This window comes from Thamnophis sirtalis, unplaced genomic scaffold, assembly GCF_051295495.1.
Source record: "Thamnophis sirtalis isolate CommonGarterSnake01/CBP01778 unplaced genomic scaffold, rThaSir2_p1.2 scaffold_1, whole genome shotgun sequence".
NCBI classification, from domain to species: Eukaryota; Metazoa; Chordata; class Lepidosauria; order Squamata; family Natricidae; genus Thamnophis; species Thamnophis sirtalis.
Window position 1 is genome coordinate 136,210,756 of NW_028261381.1, and position 16,139 is coordinate 136,226,894.

The following is a 16,139-nucleotide window of genomic DNA, read 5'->3' on the forward strand; positions in this document are numbered from 1 at the left end:
GCAAGGTATAAATCTGACCCCTGCCTTTATTCCAGATTCAGAACAACAGATGACCTATATCATATATATATTATTTAGTCATTTGCTGCCAAGAAATAAGCGATGGCCAAGAGATTGAAAGAATCTAAGTAATGAAATTGATATACAATACAATACAATAGCAGAGTTGGAAGGGACCTTGGAGGTCTTCTAGTCCAACTCCCTGCCTAGGTAGGAAACCCTATATCATTTCAGACAAATGGCTATCCAACATCTTCTTAAAGACTTCCAGTGTTGGGGCATTCAAAACTTCTGGAGGCAAGCTGTTCCATTGATTAATTGTTCTGTCAGGAAATTTCTCCTCAGTTTTAAGTTGCTTCTCTCCTTGATTAGTTTCCACCCATTGCTTCTTGTTCTACCCTCAGATGCCTTGGAAAATAGTTTGACTCCCTCTTTTTTGTGGCAACCAGGGATGTGCAGTCAGGGGAGGCAGGGGAGGCAGAGCCTAACCACTATCATCATGAAAAGAAAAAAAATGTAAAAGGAAAAAGGCAAGAGCTGAGGTCAGGCTGAGCTAGTTGCTGCCAGAGTCACAGTGGCTGACTCTGCTTAGTGCTTAACTGTTTAAAAAAGCCTCTAAAAAGCACCCTCTACAGGAGGCGGCAGGAGAACGACGTGCCTCATCTAGTCTGACTTTTTATGATCACTCGAGCAGAGCTAAGCAAGGGTTAAAAGCTGAAAAATTCCTGATGTAGATGAGGCACGTGGTTCTCCTGCCTCCTCCTGTAGACGGTGCTTTTTAGAGGCTTTTTTCAGAGTCATCCAGGGTGACTCTGGCAGCAACTAGCTCAGCCTGACCTCAGCTCTTGCCTTTTTCCTTTTACATTTTTTTTCTTTTCATGATGGCAGGCAAGAGCAGAGTTGAAATACTCTCTGAAACAGTTGGAAAAGGTATGTGTGGGTCGGAGGGAGGGGGAGGAATTCAAACTTCATCCTCCTGGTGCAACTTTGTGTGTGTGTGTTTGAGAGAGGGGGGAGGGAGCATATTGAGACAGTTCTTTAGTTTATGCACTATGTAACACTCTAATACTACGCCTTTGGGTGTTCTGAAATTTTAATTATCCAATCATAAGCAAAAACATTTTTTTCAGTAGAATGAATTTTCACTTTTACTTATGCCTGCCAGCCAAATTGCGGCTAGTGGTATTGCTAACATGGATTGAGGAGGAAAACCTAAATTTTCTGAATCCTGGTGCAACTGTGTGTGCGTGTGTGTGTGTATCTGTGTGTTTGAGAGAGGGGGGAGGGAGGGAGAGAGGGAGGAAAGAGGGGAAGGGAGAAGAAAAAGAAAAAGCAAGAAGGAAACATATTTAGCAAAGGAGAAAAATAAATGCTGTCGCTTTAAATCGTAACTGACCATGCCTGCCTGTGGAATTCTGGGAATTGAAGTCCACAAGTCTAAAAACATTGCTGCCTCACCAGCCATAAACCTCACTGCACGTCATTGGTGGCAACCCCTGAGATATTGGAACACTGCTATCATGTCTCCCCTAGTTTTCTTTCTATTAAACTAGACATACCCAGTTCCTGCAACCGTTCTTCATATGTTTTAGTCTCCAGTCCCCTAATCATCTTTGTTGCTCTTCTCTGCACTCTTTCTAGTCTCCGCATCTTTTCTATATCGTGGTGACCAAAACTGAATGCAGTATTTGAAGTGTGGCCTTCCCAAGGCATTATAAAGTGGTATTAGCACTTCACCTGATCTTGATTCTATCCCTCTGTTTATGCAGCCTAGAACTGTGTTGGCTTTTTTGGCAGCTGCTGATATGAAAGTGTTGGAAACCAGTTTTTGCTATCTTGGCATTCAGACAGAAGAAGAGTTAGATGGAAGTTACCTCTTTAGCCAGAAACAGAAGACAGGATCTTCTTCGGTATCTGGGGCTGGCTGGAGCAAATGAGATCAGGGCTCCAATGGAAACTCAAAATCTACAGCAGACTTTAAACAAGGAAGTCTGAGTCTACAGGACAGCAGTTGGGAAATGATCAGACTTTGTCGAAGCATTCAGATTCCTTTGCAGGAAGGCATCAACCACAGAAGTCTGGATTCCGGTCAAGAGATTGAAGTGAATTAAACTAGCTCTCAAGCTACCAGCCAATATTCTGTATTGGTATTGCAAACTGTATTGAATTGGTAAGGTATATGGATGCCAACAAGGCAAAACACAAGACAGTTAATACAGGATTGTTAATCCTGTATGGAAGTGAGCCAATCATCTTGGCAATGAAACTCAGCCAGTTGTTGTCCTATTGTCTAACAAAGCAGACTTTAGGATATAAGAGCCAAAGCCAATAATATCTTTCAAAGACAAGCAAAAATGTATCTTTAATATGTCTCAGTACTTACTTTCTTTACCATGTTAAAGAAAGTTTTTATGTCTTATCATGACACTTACTTATTTTTTTTCTGTCTGAAAAATAATACTGTGTGCTGTGCCTGCCAATTTAAATTCAAGTTCCCCCCCCCCCAGCTGATTTTAAAGTCAAATTTAGATCTAAGGCACACCATTTCTGCAAACTGCAGTTTCTATAGTTGCCACTAGATGGTAATGTTTTATTTTATTCTGCACTTCTGAGGCTTGTCTTCTGCCTGGTTCTACAGGATGAAAAATTAGAAATCTACTCAGTTTTTGGCAATATAGTCACCTTACATATTTTTTTATTTTATTAAGATCTGATTGCAACTTCTGATACTTTACAGAAATTAAGAGGTTTTAGAGAATTATGTGGGGTTCCCAAGCCAGCAACCTTTTCTTAGAAGAACTTGAATGAATTGATATTATGCATGTAACCTTCAGAATAACAAGTTTGAATGACCTTTCATGGTAAACCAATGGCAGGCTATATTAAACAATGTGAAATTCATTGTTTATGGTTTTAAAATGTGATATGTACAACCATTTACTACGTATATCCTAAAGAACATTAATTAAGATTGGGTATAATCATGTCATTATTGGACATGAAAGACAGAAATTTGAACTGTAATCAATATGATTATCCTATGGAGCTAACCAGTGGTGGGATTCAGCCAGTTCGCACCTATTCGGGAGAACCGGTTGGTAACTTTCTAAGTAGTTCAGAAAACCGGTTGTTGGAAGAAATCTCTTTTCATTTTTTTCCACTTTACAGGGCTAATCCTGTAAGTAAGGCAGGAAGGAAACAGTCTGGTGTTGTTTCTAGCCTAATCTTTATTGACCTGCTTACAGAAACTGCCTCTCCGGTTAACCCTTACTACATTATAACAGCTAAGGCGAAGCTCCCATCGACCTGAGTGACCTTGAGTTGGCCACGCCCACCCAGTCACATGACCACCGAGCCCCACATACCCAGATAGTCATTAGGGCAGAGAACCGATTGTTAAATTATTTGAAACCCACCACTGGAGCTAACACATCATTGTTAGCCTCTGGGTCAATATCAAAGATGCCTAAGTTCTTTTTGATTATATCCTCACATTTGAAATCTGCCATCTATCAAAACAGTGGATCTTTTCAGTCATGGGAGAGGACTTAAACAATTGTCATGCAACACTGGGATGCAAAAAATCTGCCCCTGACTTTTGTGTGCACTTGAATTGGTCTTCTTTTAGTAAAGGCCAATGAAGATCATCTCTGAACATTCCATGTTTTGATAGTTCTGCTTTTTTCCCAGGCCTTTTTTACTGCCTTTTTAATGGCTATGCTTGTAAAATTTAGGTGGGATAGCTCCTGTATTGATGTTATACGTATACCAGTCTTTACTGATTAGTCTTGGGTAATAATAATAAAAAAGAATAATTCAAGTGGGAAACTCACGTGATATACTGCATGTTAGGCTAAATGGAGCCCAGTGAAAAATAAACTTATTTGGGGGAAATCCTAAGTTTTGCATTATATCCATAGGTCAAGCAAACTGCAATGCTTCCTTTTTCGCTGAATGACTACACCTCAATTCACGGATAGTTTGGGAATCACTTTGAGAGGAGGAAGCGAGAGGAATAGAACTAAGTATTGCATCGAATCCTTGAACAGGAATGTTGTTTTACTATTAATTTTTATTTCAGATTCCATTTTATATCATGTATCTTTTTCTCTTAGGCATCCTCATACTGTATGGCAATGAACCAACTATATTAATCTGTAGAGACATAATTTTAAAAATTTATATTTTGAATCTTTGCCCTTTGTTTCAAATTCCTGGATGTATCAAGCACATATGTAACAGTAGTTGATGGATTTTTTAAGCAATAGCAATAACACTTAGACTTATATACTGTTTCACAATGCTTTTTACATCCCCCGCTAAGTGTTTTGAGGGTCAGCATATTGCCTCCAACAATCTGGATCCTCATTTTACGGACCTCGGAAGGATGGAAGGCTGAGTCAACCTTGAGCCTGGTGATAATCGAATTCCTGGCAATCAGCAGAATTAGCAGGCAACACTACATTGTAACCACTGCACCCCCATGGCTCTTTTTCTTTCTTTTTTGCTATATATACTTTTGTTTTCTTTGAAATTATCTCTGAATAACTTCTTAAAATTTAAAAATGTTCCTGCTTAATTTATTAACTTTTGCAGGGAGGGGGAGATATCAGTGTAATATATAGTTTAATTTATATTTTATCAGCCTCATAATTAGGAAATTCCTACAGTAAAATACAGAATGCATTCATAATTTTGTTTTAAAATTTATTTGTTTTTAATCTTGTTTGTTCTTAACTTTGTTTAGTTACTTTTTTTTGCAATGTATTAACATAAATGACAATGCTTGCAATAACTGCTAGATTTGGCTTACAGAGCTTTTAATCAAGAAATAACTGGTACTTAATAAATACAGAGATAGAATAGGTATATATTTAATAACTCTTTTCTATGACATTTTAATTAGGTTATTGTATACAGTTGAATGACATTTTCTGAACATTAGTCTACACTTTGGCAAAAATAAATGCATACATAACTGGCTTCCTCACTCAAAAACTAGAAAGTTCATGGCAACAGCAGCTAGAATAATGTCATATTTAGAAATAAAAGAATATTCTTTTTGTTATGTAACAAGAAAAAAACTGTAACAAAACCCTTCAATTTTTGTAAGCCAAATTAAACCAAAATAGCCACATACTAGAACATTGTGGCATAATTGACAATTATGATTCGTTGCTTTCATAGGATGCTTCACTGGCAACTGACGTTTTTGATTCTACTTTGTTTCTGGGTTTCTTCCTTTTAAAAAAATTTGTTATCTGGATTTCATACATGTGCAGAAGAAAAGCAATAAAGAGAATGCCTCCTATTGAGACAGCTACAACTGTACTGATGAGATACTGTCCTGGAAAAGCCAGTGGTGAATCATCAACATAAATCTGCAATAAAAAGATATCCTGGTAAACTGAAAGTTCACACTGCTTTAAAAGTTGTATCTTGAGATAGATAACTTAAGTTTACATTAGTAAATGTACCTTTGAAGGCAAGTCTAGCATTGCAAGTTTAAATACGGATTTGAAAATTTATTACAATAAAGAAGTAGAAAGAGCAGCTAAATTTTCATTTTAGGACTATTCAATGTTTTAAAATACAGTACAGGTACCGTAATCCTTGGCTTATGACCAATTAGTGACAGTTCGATATTCTGATGGGCCTACCTGGGTAGTGGTGGTACTTATGACCTGAATTAGAAGATCCTGTAGTTGTATCCCCTGTGGTCACCTGACCACACTCTATGGCAATTTGCAATGTTCTGTGGTCACATGAACACATTTTGTAACCTTTTTATAAAAGGTCATGTAACCAATCATTTTATACCCAGCAGAAGTTACGATAGTGATGGACAAGTTCCATTACAGTTGTAACCTGAGCTTATATGTATATTATAAGAACTGAATAAATGGATTGATGAATATCAATAAATCAGTCAATCAGTGTCAAAGTCTTGTAACGTTATATTTGTATTACTTAATGGTATATTTGCTTAACTTGCTTAAATTCTAGAAAGAGACAAGTAGGGGCTCAGACTTGTGGGACATCCATTATAGTTCTCAATGTAACTATGTGCAACCTCCAAGGTCCCTTCCAACTCTGTTCTTCTGTATTCTGTGTATTTCTGTTACAACAATCTTTGAAGCAAGAAAGGTTCCACTTGCTACAAGGAAAGGAATAGAGAGTCTTCCTGTGCTCACGGCTCTTTTGCTATGTTGGGGGCTATGAAGACTGGATGCAGTGTTTGCATTCTATCAATATTCATTTGTAGAAATGTTACCACTCAGAAATTGTTGTGGGGAAACTTCAGACAATATCACTTAAATTTGTTGAAGATGGGATTGTTGTTGATTATATCTGTACTAAGTTACTGTATACAAATAATTTTGCCAATGTAATTATTCTATGTATTTGAGATTTGTTTCATATTCTTCTATATTTCAATACTGTGAAAAATATACCTGAAATTCATCAAATAAATTGCAATAGGAGACTCCAGGAATAGTGGATACTCTGAAATGGAAAAGTTCCGATCCCTGTTAAAAAGAAACATTAATTTTTATTAGTGCCTAATAATATTTCTTTTGCTACAAATACATTTTCTAACATTGCTTAATCTGCTAAAATTAATGTTATTTTGAAGGTCATCTTGAGGGGTATGAATTTAAATGTCTATGTGAATTTTCAGTCATCCAAGTCATGGTTGTCCCAAAGGGGCTTTTCCAAAAGGCAAATGGACTTTCTTGTTTTTTTTCCTTTGAAAACCCATTCTCCATCATTCAAACAGAATTGAAGAAGCTTCTTGGATGAGAAGCAAGACATTTTCAAGGGAAAAAAAACCCAAGAAAGTTCAACTGCCTTTGAATGAATGGTTTTCTCTATTACTATTTTACTTTATTTGCAAAAGTGGAATTTGCTGCCCTAAATAACTTGATTTGTTTAAATAGGTGTCTTTATTTGGACAGATGGATAGGGATTTAAATTAAGCTACGTTTATCATCTATTGTCTGTCCAGCTAGGCCAGGAGTGAAATGTTACCCGTTCAGGACGGTTCACAGAACTGGTAGTAAAAAAAAAATACTTTAAAAAGTTAAAAAAAAGAAATTCCAACTATCGCACGTCGCACAGCTGATCTTTGGAACTTTTTTTTTCTTTTTAAGCATTTTTTTTACTACAGGTTCTCCAGAAATGCAGGGGTGGGGGTGGGTGTCTGCGTTTGCTCCCAGCAGGCTTCCTTGAAGCCTGCTAGGCCAAAAATGGCGGGGAGGTGCTGAGAAAGAAAGAAAGAAAGAAAGGGAAAGAAGAAGGGAGGAAGAAAGAAAAAGAAAGAAAGAGAGGGAGGGAGGGAAAAAGGAGCTGAAAGAAGGACTACAAACCTGGCACTAAACGCAGCTTCAGAGGATAATCCAGGCCTGGAAGGGACCAACCCTGCTCCGCAGAACATTGTTAAAGTGAGTTTCTGTCTTTTGATCCTCCAGTTACAAGACTACATAACCACGCCCACCCAGTCACACGATCCCAACACGCCACAAGCCACACCCACAGAACCGTTAGTAAGAAAAATTAGATTTCACCACTGATCTAGCCAATTTTGGCTTTCTCTGAATATTCATGAATATGAATATCATGGTGCAGTTTTTTCTTTGCATTGGGAAACAGCTAAAATTAGAGAACAATCTGAAAATATTCGTCCTGAATTATTTATTGCAATGTGTATACTAATTAATTGTAGCTTATTCAACAAATCATAGATAACAAAATCATGCAATTTTAACAAATCTGATTATCCAATTTAAGATATACCAGTAGGGTAGTAATTAACATTAGGATGGAAAAATTCTCCCTTTGGTGTGAAAACAAAGATTTTCTCTCTAGAGTTAAGATTGCCAATTGTTTGATTGGTCGTTTTGACCAAAATCATGACCAAGGAAGAAAGCTTTAACCTATCTGTGTCTTGTGATGCCAATGGCATTCACATTTCTCCCAGACTGTCAGTATTAAAGGCTCTTTTCAACCTGCTTGACTTGCTGGATTTTCTTTGTGTCAGGCAGATCTTTGAGATCCATGGAGGGAGGGGGGTTTACAAATGTAGTTTCTGTTTGGGCTGCAAAAACCTGGATGGTAGCTACTTGACATGTACCACCTCACTGCTCTCTAATGATCATTCAGAATTTTGGAGCCAAGGTATTGTATTCCTAAAACAGGGTAGGATTCAAAATATGGTGTGCCAGATTGTTGCAACACTTTTGGCCTTTCTATTCAAAATAAGTATTTTATCAGAAGCTTACAGTTATTGATATAGTTAGTCCATCTGGATTATACAACTTGCTTTTGATCTTCTTCTCCAAGTATGTCCTTAGTTTCATCAAACTTAACGTTTCATTGGTACCTGAAAAAATATTTAAAATAATCTTTGAGTTATAGTTCTACACATTGTCTGACTATACATTCCAGTAATAAATTAATCTTACATAATGGGTGATTAGCCAATGCTTTGAATAAAGTTATCCTTTAGTAAAAACTAAAAAGTTAGATTAGAAATCAGAAATGGAGATCTATCAGTAGCAGATTTTTTGTTATGATGATAAGTTATGATGAAAGGGCAAACTTAAAACTTGGTAAAGCAAAGTATCATCAAAACTCTTTATCATGAGTTTTTGGGTAGAAACTTCAAGAATAGTGAAAATGAAAACGACCATTGGTCTTACCTGAAGGGTCCTTTTCTGCACACTGCGAGAGAGTCCAAGCTGTGGGTTATTTCAGTCTGGTTGCCCTGAAACTGAGGAAAGACTTTTCCTTGGCCACGTCTCCAGGCGTGCCTAATCCCCAGAAATTTGAGACACTTTGGCCATGGAGATGCAGCTGAAGACGACCGTAGAATGGAACCGTGTTGACGCGACGATCCGTAACCCCGGACAGACCAGGGTGGGTTAGACTCTCTCGCAGTGTGCAGAAAAGGACCCTTCAGGTAAGACCAATGGTCGTTTTCATGCACACTGCTTAGAGAGTCCAAGCTGTGGGACATACCCAAGTTAATGTCCATATGGGCCTCAGCTGAAGCAAACGTGTCTAACTTATAGTGTCTGATGAACGGAGACGGTGTAGACCACGCGGCTGCCCTGCAGATCTCCTCTATCGGCGCCTGCGTGGCCCAAGCTGCAGAAGTCGCCGCACTGCGTGTCGAGTGAGCCGTAATTTGGATAGGAACCGCTCTCGACTGTAGTTCGTACGCAGATGCAATACAGGCTCTGAGCCATCTGCCAATCGTGGACGAAGAGACTTTCTTCCCTAGCGATCCGGGCTGGAAAGATATAAAGAGAGCCTCGGACTTCCGGAAATCGGAGGTGTGATGGACGTAGATTTTTAGTGCTCGTCGCACATCAAGCTTGTGCCACTTGCGCTTGCTCGGATGCGAAGGATGCGGGCAAAAGTTCGGCAACACAACCTCCTGCGCCCTGTGGTACCAGGAGTTGACCTTGGTGAGAAAGGTCGGATCAAGCCGCAAAACGACCCTGTCGGAATGTACAACGCATAAGTCCTGGCGCATAGACAGAGCCGCCAGCTCTGAGATCCAACGGGCAGAGGTGATGGCGATGAGAAAAGAAGTCTTTAGTGAAAGGTGCTTGAGAGAGGCTGTCTGGAGAGGCTCAAACGGTGGACCCATGAGAGCCTGTAGCACCACAGAAAGTTGCCATGTCGGATAACGGTGGACCGTGGGAGGCCGGATGTTAGAGGCACCCTTGAGAAAGCAGCGCACTCTGGGAACCTTGTTGAGAGGAAGAGAAGGGTCTCTGGACCAAACGGTAGACAAGGCCGCCACCTGGCAACGAAGCGTGGCCGGAGCAAGACCCCTCTCAAGGCCCCCCTGCAGAAAATCCAGCACCCTTGCCACTGGAGCAGTGACGGGGTCAAGACCTGAGTCTTCACACCAATGGGCGAAGGTAGCCCGAGTGGAGTCGTAAATGTGAGTCGTCGACGGACGCCGAGCCGCTTGAATGGTGTGGATGACGTGATCTGACAGACCTTCAGCCCTTAGCAGGTCCCCATCAAGTGCCAAACGGCCAGCTGCAGCCATTGGGGCTCCAGATGGACAATGGCCCCTTGGTGAGGGAGACCTGATCCGGGGGAATCCGCCACGGCGGGGACACCGACAGGCTTACCAAGTCGGCGAACCACGACCTCCGGGGCCAGTGGGGCGCCACGAGTAGAACTTCCGCCCCATCTTCTATGATCTTGATTAGAAGACGGGGAAGGAGTGGAAGAGGAGGAAACACATAGAGGAGGCCGCGAGGCCATCTGCAGCGAAGAGCATCCGTTCCTTCTGCTCCCGAACACTTGAAACGGGAGAAAAAGCGTGGAAGGTGCGTGTTGGTTTTTGTCGCAAACAGGTCTATCATCGGTAGGCCGAACCGGCGAGAAAGTTGTTGAAACAGAGCAGGATCCAGCCGCCATTCCGCGGAGTCTATGGTGGTCCTGCTCAGCCAGTCCGCCTGGGTGTTGTCCACGCCGGAGATGTGGTCAGAGCGGATCGATTCCAGGTGCCGCTCCGCCCATAGTCCCAAGGCCTCCGCCTCTGCCATCAGCCTTTTTGACCTGGTGCCGCCCTGGCGGTTGATGTGCGCCTTCATGGCGACGTTGTCCGTCATCAATAGGACATGACGGTGGCGTATGTGACAGTGGAAATGACGGAGGGCCAACCTCGCAGTTCCAGAAGTTTGATGCTGCAACGCGATTCCGCCGGGGACCACCTGCCTTGGACCACGAGATGATCCATGTGCGCTCCCCAACCTGCGAGACTGGCATCGGTGGTGATAACCAGCCAGTCAGGCCCCTTGAACAGGTGTCCCTTGGTCAGAGCTGGAGAAGTCCATCACCGGAGGGACCTCTTGACTGACTGAGGTACTGGAATCAGTCTTGGTGAGTTGCTCCTGTTGGCCCTCTGATGAGGAAGAAGCAGCCACTGCAGGGCTCTGGAGTGGAGATGAGCCCAAGGGACGATCGACAGACAGGAGATCATCTTCCCCAGTAGTTGTGAAAGGAGGACAATCGGAACCTGCCTTGCTTGCCGTACAGAGAGGGCCTCCAACCTGTCTTGGGAGAGGAACACCCTGCAGGAGATGGTGTCTATCACTGCCCCCAAGTGATTGATCTTGGTGGTTGGGGTAAGGTGACTTTTTTCGAGATTTAGGGAGAACCCGTGAAGCCTGAAGGTCCTCATGGTTATCTGGAGATCCTGCAAGGCCTGCCGCCTAGACGATGACTGAATAATGATGTCGTCTAGTTAGCATTGGAGCCTTATGGACCTGCGGCGGAGGTGGGCCACCACTACCGCCAGAACCTTGGTAAAGGTCCTGGGGGCCGAGGACAGGCCAAATGGAAGGGCCCTGTACTGGAAGTGGCGGCCTGCATAAAAGAAGCGCAGGAACTTCCGATGTCGGGGGTGAATTGGGATGTGTAGGTAAGCCTCCCGCAGATCTATGGAGGTGAGGAGGTCTCCCTGGTGGATCCCCGCCAAAATGGACTGGAGGGACTGCATCTTGAACCTCCGATAGGCAACGTGCCTGTTGAGGTTCTTGAGGTCCAAGATGGCCCTCCACCCCCCCCGAGTTCTTGGGGACCAAGAAGAGAATAGAGTAGAACCCTCTCCCCTCCTGGACGGGGACACCTGCTCGATGGCATTGATCTCCAGGAGGTGGAGGACCTCCTGGTTCATCTGCTCCCTTTTGGTGGGACATGAGGGAGTGAGGCACCTGATAAAGATTCTGGGAGGAGAGGATAGGAATTCTAGGGATAGACCCTCCCTGACCACTTGTAAGACCCAGGCATCGTGAGCCGTCTGGGCCCAGTGGGAGGCGAACAGCTGCAGTCGACCCCTGATTGGAGATGAGCTTGGGGAGTCACTTGGACTTCCGGAAGGGCCTGTTGGAGGCGCCTCCTCAATTGAACTTACAGAAGCCAAACTGTTGCCTACCGCGGTCTTGAAAGGAAGACCTGTCCTGAGCCCTCTCCCCCTGCTGCCCAGAGTTTCTGTTAGAGGGGTAGAAGGAGGAAGACATGGAGGGCTCTGAGGGCCGAAAGGACTGCCGCCTCGCATAAGGGGTGGACTTGCAGTCCTGTTTCTTGGATGTTGAGGGAAGGATCTTTCTTTTATCCTTTGATTCGATCAGGAAAGAATCCAAGACCTCACCAAATAATTTGGACCCCTTGAAGGGGGCAGAAGCCAATTTCCATTTATGCTTCTGGTCCGCCTGCCAATGTCGGAGCCAGAGCAATCTGTGGGAGGTGACATTTGCGGCTAGGGCCCTAGAAGCGAATTTAGTGGCATTAAGGGCCACATCCGCGGCGTACTGGGACGCCGCAATGAGCTTGGTCACGTCCTGATGAAGATGGGTATCCCCTGGGGGAATCTTATTTATGATGTCGCGTGACCAGATTACAGACGCTCTACTAAAAAAGGAGGCGGAAGAAGAGGCCCTGATGGCCCAGGTCACCGCCAGGTGAGCCTTGTGACAGACTTTCTCAGCCTTTCTGTCCTCCGCCTTGAGGCCTTCAGACAGGTCCGCAGGTAGGGAGGCGTTCGAAATAAGGGCCGTAATGGGGGGATCCACTGCTGGGAGAGCCAGGAGGTCTTCCAGGACAGGCTCCATTGTGTACAGTTTCTTGTCTACCCTGCTAGGTGAGGACAAGGTGGCTGGCTGACCTCACTGACGCTAGATAAGGTCTAGAAACAACCCGGGAACGGGAACCAACTCTTGTTGGGAAGTTGGAGCGTCGAACATGACCTCATTCGGGTTTACTGGGGCCGAATCAGTCTGAGTGGTAGTGGGCTTTGGTTTGATGCCCACCATAGTGGTGGTCTTCACCTTGCGTAGGACCGACTTAAACAAGGTGGGCTTGAGCAGGCCGGAATAAGAGGTGGTATCCGGGGAGATGTCCTCATCCTCAGACAGACCCTGCTCTATGGGATCCGCTGCCTCCAAGGCCAAGGCCTCGCTCACAATGGAGGATTCCAGGGATGGATGGCGCACCTGCTTGGCCAGGGGGAGGACCGCCCTGAGCCTTGGGAATCGAAGGAGCCACCTGCCTATCCCGTGCCTGCATGGCATCAGCTATGCCCTTGGCTATGGCACGTTCCACTATCGCCTGCATCTTAGGAGACAGCTCGGGATCCTGGTCCGAGTCACCATCAGCGCCCAAGGACTCCTCCCCCTGGGAAGGAGAATCCTCTGGGGGAACAGCTTCCTGGGCTGGTTCTTGTTCAGGGAACCAAGAATTGGCAGGTGAGGGAGGTTCAGAAAAAGACCGGTCAAGGGACAGATTCTGAGAGTCAACCTCTTCTGCCATAATGGCTGTCAAATCCCTTCTGGGATGTGGGAGGACAAGGGAATCCCCTGAGGGAGTCTCCTTAGCCGCTCTGCGACGGGCTTTTTCAAATTGCTTGTCAAGCGCCCTTTGGCGCCTGGCAGCGTCCCTAGCCTCAGCAGCAGATGGAGTTCTGAGGGGAGGGGTCTGGGAGGGAGCCCTGTCTCCACTAGCCCCCCCAAGATATAGAAGGAACCTGATCCAGTCACTGGGAGGGTCCCGGTCTACTGGACAGAGGTCCCGATTTCTCCATGCCTAGGTTGCACGAGCAAGCAAGCACGGGCCGAATGAGAGAGAGCTGCAGTAGATGAAGGATAAGAGAGAAAAGTCAGTAAACAGCCATATACAAATATAAAGTATAATGTAAAAAAGAGCGAAGAGCAGAAAGGTGCCTGAGTTGGAGGTTTATTAACATCAGGCGTATAGTCAGTGATAGACAAGCCTGGCAGGGATGAGGGGAGGGTTGGGCCTTGGGAAGGTCAGGATTACTGTAGGCCTCCCAGGCTGGGCGAAGGTCTTTGATTAGGCCAAGGCACCAGCTCCGCTCGCCCAGGAATGGCGAAAAATAAGTAGACAGAGGAGAGGCAAAGGCCAGAGGGCCGAAACCCTTGCTGGCCTACTGCCCCTCAGCAATCCCTGCTGTAGTGTGGATGCGCGGCCTGCAGCTGGGCCTAAACGGCAAATTCGCACCTAAAATGGCCGCTGCGCCATGAGGGAATAGTAAGGGCCATGCGGCGATCGCACACGCGCCTCCGCGGCAGTTCTTATAAGCGAGGGGCTTGAAAAAATGAAGAACTCGCAAGAAAACAATAAAAAGGGAACCCGAGGGGTTAATCAGGCTCCTGGAGCCTTCCTGCCGTCGCTCGTGCCGTTTTAAAAAGCACAGCAAGCCTCCGAGATCGGCCTGAGGAGATCGACAAAGGAGGCCCTTCCCCCAGCCAAACACTTACCTCCTGCCTCCTGGAGGCTTGTATACAGCAATTAGTGAAAGAACGACAAAGATTTGAGTATTTGAGTATTTATTAATACTTATAGGCCGCCCTTTTCCCTGAGGGGACTCAGGGTGGCTTACATAAAATGAGGGGGGGGTATACAGACAATAGACACAAACAATACATAGAAGTAAAATAGTAAGCAACATTCATTCATCATTCAGGTGGGGACAGTTATCTTTGTCCCCAGGCCTGACGGGCTAGCCAGGTCTTAAGGGCTGTGCGGAAGGTCTGGACGGTGGTGAGGGTACGAATCTCCACGGGGAGATTGTTCCAAAGGGTCGGAGCTACTACTGAAAAGGCTCTCCTCCGTGTAGTTGCCAGTCGGCACTGACTGGCAGATGGAACTCGGAGGAGGCCTAATCTCTGCGATCTAATTGGTCGCAGGGAGGTAATTGGCAGGAGGCGGTCTCTCAAGTACGCAGATCCACTACCATGGAGGGCTTTATGAGTGACAAGTAGCACCTTGAAGTGCACCCGGAGATCAACAGGTAGCCAGCGCAGCTCGCGGAGGATAGGTGTTATGTGGGCGAACCGAGGTGCACCCACAATCACTCGCGCGGCCGCGTTCTGGACTAGCTGAAGTCGCCGGATGCTCTTCAAGGGCAGCCCCATGTAGAGCACATTGCAGTATTCCAGCCTAGAGATCACAAGGGCCCGAGTGACTGTTGTGAGTGCCTCCCGGTTCAGGTAGGGTCGCAACTGGCGCACCAGGCGAACCTGGGCAAATGCCCCCCTGGTCACAGCTGTCAAATGGTGGTCGAAAGTCAGCTGTGAATCCAGGAGGACTCCCAAGTTGCGAACCCTCTCTGAGGGGTATAAAATTTGACCCCCCAGCCTGAGCGATGGAACACTGGTCGAATCATTGGGAGGAAAACACAACAGCCACTCGGTCTTCTCCGGGTTGAGTACAAGCTTGTTAGCCCTCATCCAGTCCATAACGGCCTCAAGACCCCGGCTCATCACGTCCACCGCTTCATTGAGTTGGCACGGGGCGGACAGATACAACTGAGTATCGTCCGCGTATTGATAGTATCTTATCCCGTGCCTCCGAATGATCTCGCCCAGCGGTTTCATGTAGATGTTGAATAGTAGGGGGGATAAGACCGAACCCTGCGGCACCCCATATGTTAGGGGCCTAGGGGTCGATCTCTGCCCCCCCACTAACACCGACTGCGACCTGTCCGAGAGGTAGGAGGAGAACCACTGTAAAACAGTGCCTCCCACCCCCACCTCCCGCAGTCGTCGCAGAAGGATACCATGGTCGATGGTATTGAAAGCCGCCGAGAGGTCAAGGAGAACCAGGATGGAGGGATGGCCTCTGGCTCTCCAGAGATCATCGGTCAATGCGACCAAAGCGGTTTCTGTGCTGTAGCCGGGCCTGAAGCCCGACTAGAAGGGGTCGAGATAACTTGCTTCCTCCAAGGACCGTTGAAGCTGGAAGGCCACCACCTTCTCGACAACCTTCCCAACAAAAGGGAGGTTGGAGACTGGACGATAGTTGTTAAGGGCAGCTGGATCCAAAGATGGCTTCTTCAGGAGGGGTCTCACCACCGCCGCTTTAAGTGCGGCGGGGAAGTGCCCCTCCCGAAGAGAGGCAGTAACAACCGCTTGGATCCAGCCTCGTGTCACCTCACTGCTGTTGGCAACCAGCCATGAGGGACACGGGTCCAGTACACAGGTGGAGGCACTCACAGCTCTCATGGCCTTGTCCACATCCCCAGGGGCAACATCCTGAAACTCAACCCAGAGGTGGTCTACCAATTCATCCTCTTGTGCCTCAGCTGGAAC

The 16,139-nt window shown here is 45.6% G+C and overlaps 1 protein-coding gene across 1 annotated transcript in view; it reads right to left on the reverse strand.

The window, feature by feature from the left end:
- Positions 1-5,059: 5,059 nt before the first annotated feature.
- Positions 5,060-16,139, reverse strand: part of LOC148049746 (cation channel sperm-associated auxiliary subunit beta-like) — a 110,360-nt gene continuing 99,280 nt past the window's right edge. Inside the window, exons 28-30 of the mRNA XM_087704634.1 lie at positions 8,283-8,383; positions 6,456-6,530; positions 5,060-5,381 (exon numbers count right to left, since the gene is read on the reverse strand). Of these exons, the coding sequence (XP_087560760.1) occupies positions 5,166-5,381; positions 6,456-6,530; positions 8,283-8,383 (392 nt within the window). The 3' untranslated portion in view covers positions 5,060-5,165. The remainder of the gene's footprint in view (positions 5,382-6,455; positions 6,531-8,282; positions 8,384-16,139) is intronic.